The sequence below is a fragment of the Phascolarctos cinereus genome, unplaced genomic scaffold (genome assembly GCF_003287225.1).
Source record: "Phascolarctos cinereus isolate Bilbo 61053 unplaced genomic scaffold, phaCin_HiC Scaffold_2;HRSCAF=192, whole genome shotgun sequence".
Taxonomy (NCBI): Eukaryota; Metazoa; Chordata; class Mammalia; order Diprotodontia; family Phascolarctidae; genus Phascolarctos; species Phascolarctos cinereus.
The window spans coordinates 220,536,319-220,542,496 of record NW_027555625.1 but is presented as its reverse complement, the minus strand read 5'-3'; the positions used below and the strand labels follow the sequence as shown (position 1 = coordinate 220,542,496).

At 50.0% G+C, this 6,178-nt stretch overlaps 1 protein-coding gene across 4 annotated transcripts; it reads right to left on the bottom strand.

Moving 5' to 3' along the window:
* Positions 1–794: 794 nt before the first annotated feature.
* Positions 795–6,117, bottom strand: EIF2B4 (eukaryotic translation initiation factor 2B subunit delta). Of its 4 annotated transcripts, none has more exons than XM_020983820.2 (13): positions 6,012–6,117; positions 5,437–5,480; positions 4,643–4,778; positions 4,256–4,462; positions 3,951–4,033; positions 3,652–3,743; positions 3,320–3,434; positions 3,037–3,113; positions 2,628–2,730; positions 2,276–2,403; positions 1,896–2,073; positions 1,285–1,465; positions 795–1,044 (listed from the first exon to the last, which is right to left on the bottom strand). In XM_020983820.2, the coding sequence occupies exons 1-13, from the start codon at positions 6,013–6,015 to the stop codon at positions 845–847; spliced, it is 1,548 nt and encodes a 515-aa protein (XP_020839479.1). In that variant the 5' UTR covers positions 6,016–6,117; the 3' UTR covers positions 795–844. The 4 variants fall into 4 exon arrangements, with proteins under 4 accessions (XP_020839479.1, XP_020839478.1, XP_020839480.1 ...); XM_020983819.2 differs by lacking the exon at positions 6,012–6,117 and adding an exon at positions 5,824–6,002; XM_020983821.2 differs by lacking the exon at positions 6,012–6,117 and adding an exon at positions 4,929–5,046 and having other exon boundaries at positions 5,437–5,462.
* Positions 6,118–6,178: the final 61 nt, after the last annotated feature.

The window sequence follows — 6,178 nt, the reverse complement described above, 5'->3', positions numbered from 1 at the left end:
ATCCAGGGCTGGTGCTCTATCCACTGCGTCACCTAGCTGCCCTCACACATAATAAAAATATTAAGGCACAGAGCTGAGAAGCCCAACATAAAGCTATAAGTACATTATCCCTATAGGGGATGGGGATGATAACAGTAACAGCAAGTTATTTCCCAGATGGTTACAGAGCTCTTCACAGACACTCTATCTTATGTGGTCTTCATAAGCCTATGAGCTAAGAACTGCCAGTATGATCGGCCTCAATTTTACTTTTAGGGGAAAGGGACTGGAGAGGCTGCGACTCACCTAGGGTCACCCAGACAGTAAGGAACAGAGGCAGGAGTCAAGCCTAGTTCCCTTGACTCCCAATCTAGTACCTCTCCCAATACACTCTATGCAATGCTCTCAAGGCTGTGATTCCTTAATGTGTTCACTGGATACATTTAAGATTTAAGCTTATTCAAGATACAGCTTTAAGACTGATCAAGGCTGGAGCAGCTGAGGGATCAGAGTCTGGGTCAAGCCCTATTTGGAAACACAAGCTGCATGAGAAGGAGGTGCAGCTGAAGGTTTACCTCATACAACACTGCCCAAAAAGCTGTTCTGACAAGCAGTGGCCATAACCCAGCTCCAGATTTCAATGGTTTTTGATCCAAAAATAGACTTTTCCCTTTACCTTCAAGGACAGACCAGTGGTACCTAAGAGGCACCTATAATGGTAAAAAAAAAAATTCCCTGGAGTACTTGGACTGACAGGAAACCCCAGTATGAATGGCTGTGAAGGTTACAGAGGAAATACAGAGAAGGAGGCAGAGTTGCTAGGGGGAGAGAGGATATCATTTATTAACCCTAGCCATTCTACACCTCACTGGTCACCACTCTTGACGCGTAAGACAACAGGCACAGAACTGCAAGGAATCATTCCTAGCTCAGTGATCACTAGGTCCACCAACTCTGGAGGTGTCACATCATACACCAGATTCAGCAGACGCAGAGACCGGTGTTTCTGCCAGTTATCCAAAGCCACATGGTCTCCTCGTTCACACAGCAGATCATCAGGATCGTCTGTGTAAGAAGGAGTGTTATCAGACCTTAAGGAATGTTCTCCACTGTACCCCCCCGGAAACCAAGTTGTCAATCTTCATCCTTCCTTCACGCTTCTTCCCCTTTATCAACCAGTCTGCCCCCCAGCACACCCTATACCCCTCCTCACCCAGCATGGAATCTTCTCCAGGGGTGGGGAACCTTCAGCCTTGAGGCCACAGATGCCCCACCCCTTTTCTAGGCTCTTCTCTTCCCTCTTACCAAGCTCATTTGAGACAAAGGCATCAGTTTGTACACGCTCGCAGAACTTGTATGTCTCACAGCAGACCAAGACAGGTACATTATAAGCACGAGCTACCAGGGCCAGCTGTGCCGTCCCAACCCGTGACATCACAGACCCGTTGGCCAGGAGCGCATGAGCCCCTAACAGCACCTTAGACACCTGAAGTAGGAGAGACCATCATGGCAAATGTCAATGAAAAAATGAGGTTCCTAACAGTTCCCCAGGGTAGCAATGCTAAGGCAACAATCAACAAGTCTCCATGACGAGTCTCCTGACGTGAAAACTGTGCCATCCTTGACCCACCAACACTAGAAAGCAATAATAAATTCTGCTGTTTTCATTGTTGATTGTTACTGGTTTCATGTGACGCTATGCCAATAGCTGACTATATTGTGGCGTGTCTTATTCATTTTTGTTACCAATTCCATTACTAAGACCACAGAAGCCTACTAAAGTCATTTCCTGTACAGCTCCTACCTTATTTCTTTCCCAATCTTAGATGATCACCTTAGATGATCATCATCTTAGAGGTTACATGGATTGGTACGTAGTAGCCAGGAATCTGTTCTACCCCTAGCCCTGTCCTTACCTCGGGGAGCACATAGGAAGCTGCAGGAATCATCAAGTAGGAGGCAGGGACCCCAGCGCGGACTAGACAATGTAAAGTACGCCGTCCCTCAAGCCGTGGTCGACTATCCACTACCACCGCCCGAAATCGGCGGCCATGAGCCCAAGCTTCCCGAAGAATGAAGGATACTAGGGATGAACTGGAATAGGGGGAAAGAATTCAACTACAAATGTCATTATGCTAAGGTCAGTTCTTATAAAATCCCAGTTAGCACCATACCATTTTTTAATGAGCAAAAGAGCACTGGGCAAAAGAGCAGACTTTTCCCCAGTACATATCACCACCCTACAAATTCCCTAATGACATGGTCCCTCCCTTTATCACTTGATTTGGAACCATACCATCCATACACCAGGATCACATCCCCATTACTGATCTTCTCATAGGCTGAGCGGGAGATTGCCTGAGCTGCCAACACAATCTTCTCTTGCACATACCGGTCCATGGCTTTTCGGAGTTCTGACTTTGCCTAATCAGAGGGGAAAAGGATGAGGAGGTGAGAATGCACACACTGCCATCTTTGGAATGTTACATTGTTCTTGCAGGTAAGAACCAACTCAAAGGAAACACTGAGGGTTCCAGGAACATAAGCCTGAACCCTTGTCAGGAGCAAGATGGCCTCTGCTGATTTTCCCTGGAAATCCTTAGTTATAATATGCCAAGTCTCATCAAGCCCCAGCCCCTAGTCATTACCTCCTCCTCTCGTTGGGTGCTGCTCATAGCTGTGATCTCTTTTGTAAGGAACTTGATGGCATTGCACATGCTGGCTGAGAGTGGACGACACTGATTCAAGAAGCTGGAGGAACACAGAGGGCACAAATCAGTGGGAGTGGAGAGACCAGATCAGGGAGGTGGAGGGACAGAGGAAGGAAAAAAAGAACGAGAGCCATTAAGAAGGCAAACAGACAAAAGATGGCTGAAATTAGTGCTGGTGTACAGGGAGGTGAGAGACCAAAGACATTCTGGCTGAGAAAGGGACCAGAACCCAGAAAACGAGGAAAGAGAGTGGAGGCAAAGAAGAAACATAGAGAGGAAAAGGGAAAGTAGAAAGTGGCATGAGGTAGGATAGGAGTAAGAGTGAAATGATGCTGCGGGTCATCACCTGATATAGGGTTTGAGCTTATTAACCAGATCTCTGGAGAGTTCTTCATTAGGAGGTGTGGTATAGTCCTGAATCACCTGGGGAGAACACAAGGCCATATGGGAAGTGAAGGGACTTGAGAAACGGGAAGCCCTGGAGACACACTTGAGTCTCTCTGGGTAAGTGTTATGGTAGCTATGGGGGTGTCATCCCCTAGCCCTACCCCACCCTGAGATGGTAAGAGATGAACATGAAATAATGTGAGAAGGGGAGGTGTCTAAGGATGAAGACAAATGAGGCCTACCTGCTGGAAGGCACGAAGTAGGGCGATGCATCTGGCATTGGAGCCACTGATCAGGCCCTGGGAGTACTGCAGGCCAAGTCGCACCACAGCTGGGTGGATCACAGAGGATGGGATGCTGAGAGGATGCGGGTGTCATACACTTTGCAGGGGAGTTTTAGAAAACCCTCCAATTTCTGACTCATAAGACTGACTTATCTTCCTCTGTAGCCCCCCACACCCCCTTCCCCAAATCCCAGACCCTTTCACTTCCACCCAGAATTTTTAGCCACTTTAAAATTAAGCTGCTCTGACTCCTTCTGTTTAGAGTTCTGCTGGTTTCACAGAACACCTACCTCATATACTGGGTTAGAGGAATACGGCGGCTGTACTGGTGCAGATGGGAAAAGAGGCTGACTTTGGAGCCATAATCCTCTCGAGAAGGCACCTGCAGAAAACAATAATGCTCTTTTAAAAGGGAGATTCACACACCATCCAGGAGCAATGGAGGAAATCATGTTGGGGAAGAGGTGTGAAATGATTTTCTGCAGCAAACCACCATGCTCATTCTGCTCCTGATCTGTCCTCTGCCCCAGCCCCTGCTCTACAGGACACCTCCCTGGGTTCTGTCTAGCCTTCTAATTATAATGCTTACCTGTTGCCGCTCAGGTTTCTTAATAAGCCTCCTTAAAGCTATGGTCTCATCCACCTGAACGTGCTCTGGAGGATGTTTTGCTCCTGCAGGAAAAGCAAAAGGGTTTTTGTTTGTTCTTGTTTTTTAAGGACACACAAGTGTTAGGTACATTGTTCCTAATACACAAAGATTATCAAAACACAAAAGTCACTAAGGGGTGAAAAAAAAAACAGTAAAGGCTGTTTTATTCCTAGGAAGCCTAGGATATTGGTGGGTTCTATCAAGAGGAAAGGGAGAAATAGAAATTCTGAGGTAATGAAAAATACCTAAGGGGGTTTCTCCAGCTGTGTTAGGGCGGGACTGAGTAGATGATCCTGTTGGCTCCCCCTTTCGCCCCTGCTTTAGGGCCCGCTCAGCTTCCTGCTTGGCTCTCCGCTCAGCTCGAAGCTCTGCTTTACTCCGGCCACTTGGAATTTTCTCCCCTGAAGATCCCAACTGACTACCAGGGCTTGGAACCTCTCTTGGTGGGCCCACTGGAGCCAAAAGGAAGACACTCAAGAACAGGACAACTGGAATCCCTCCCCAGTCCAGTATTTCTTCACCCCAGATTTTCCTCTCTCATAGTACAACTTCTTCCTAGGCTTCCTTGTCCCATCCTCATTCTTCTTGCTAGCTCAAAATGTACCCTCCCACTAGTCTCATACTGTCCCCACCTTGACACTGGCCAGGGGATACAGTGGGAGCAGACTCAAGTTCTGACCCTTTGTCCTCCTTCCGCTTCTTCTTCTGCTGCTTTTTCTCCTTTCGAAGCTGCAGTTTCTCTTCTTGGGACATTTCCTTACCCCCAGCCTGAGACACAGAATTGAATGCTCACTCTCTCCCTCCACCCAGCCTTTCCCATCCCCTCCATAACCATTCCCACCTACCATAAAAGTTCCCAGGAGGTAGATAAGGTTGGATATAATAATCCAATCCTCTAATTCCCATCTCCTTACTTACCATATGTCAGAGTTCCACAATGACCTCTTCACTACCGTCAAGAAAGGATCCCAGGGCTTTAAAGGTGGTAGGGACCTTAGGGATTATTTAGTCTAAACTCATTCGACAGATGGGGAAACTGAGGTCCACAAAGAAGAGACATCATAAGACTGATTGCTGGAAAGGAACTTAGATGCTATCTGGTCAGGGGTTCTTAACCTAGGATTTCAAGGGATCCAGCAAACTTGGATAGGAAAAAGAATTTATATTAACCTTCACCTGAAATTTAGCATTTCTTTCAATCACTTAAAACCATTCTGAGAAAGTGTCCACCAACTTGCCATGACCCCCCCAAAAGCCCAGCACTCGTGCTCTGGTCCAACCAAACCACATGCCAGAGGATGAATCTAGGGATCAGAAAAGCTTAGGTGCCTTGGCCCGGGTCACCCAGGTGGCGGAGATAGAATTCAAACCCAAGTCTTCTGACTCCCAGCCCCGGGATGCGCCCCGAACCTCCCAGTGGACTTACCCCCGGCTTGCCGGGCGGCTGGGCCGTCATCGTGGACACTGCTCCTGAATCCGAGAAAAGGGCGCACAGTGAGGGTGGGGGGCCGGGCCGGGCCAGCGGGGAACGCTGCCCCGGGCCGGGAGCTGCGGGCGGCGGCGGCCGCCGCATGGGTCTACCCGGGGCCTGGAGTAGGTCTGCGGGGGCGATGCAGGCAGGCGAGCAAAGAGGGAGGGAGGGAGGGAGGGAGGAAGGAACGAACGCGGTCGGCCGGCGTGGGGACGCGACGCCAAGGGATGCGCTGCCAGATCAAAGGCCGGGGCCGGGCTGCGCCGCCCCCAGCCCAGGCCACCCCGGGGGCCAGCTTGGGAACGCTCCCCTTCCCCGCCTACACCTCCCCGCTAAGCTCACCCTCCAGAACCGCCACCGCTGCCATACGCAGCCCGGACTCTGCCACAGCCTCGTCTGGCCAGGAGCTTCAGACCCTAATTCCCTAGACCCCACTCGGCGCCGAGATCACAGCGCCCGCCCAGCTGGAGTTAGGAACAGTACACGGGAGGAGGGCGACTACAACTCCCAGCACACGCTGAAGCCCTTACCCATGGATATCCGAGTCCGGCAGCCACCGCGGCCAACCACTGACTACAATTCCCGGTAGGCATGAAACCTTTGCCTTCCAAGCCTCGGACCCAGTGTGCATCGCGGGCATTCGCAAACTACGATTCCCAGCATGCATCTGGCACCGCCCCGCTCCATTCCCCTCCCC

Excerpts from the sequence above, each read along its gene's own strand:
- EIF2B4 (XM_020983819.2), bottom strand. The coding sequence starts at position 5,848 with ATGGCAGCGGTGGCGGTTCTGGAGG. Across the intron at positions 4,779-5,436 it reads AGCCGCCCGGCAAGCCGGGG|GCTGGGGGTAAGGAAATGTC; the intron begins GTAAGTCCACTG and ends TCTGTGTCTCAG. Across the intron at positions 2,074-2,275 it reads GTGATCCTGGTGTATGGATG|TTCATCCCTAGTATCCTTCA; the intron begins GTATGGTTCCAA and ends CCCCTATTCCAG.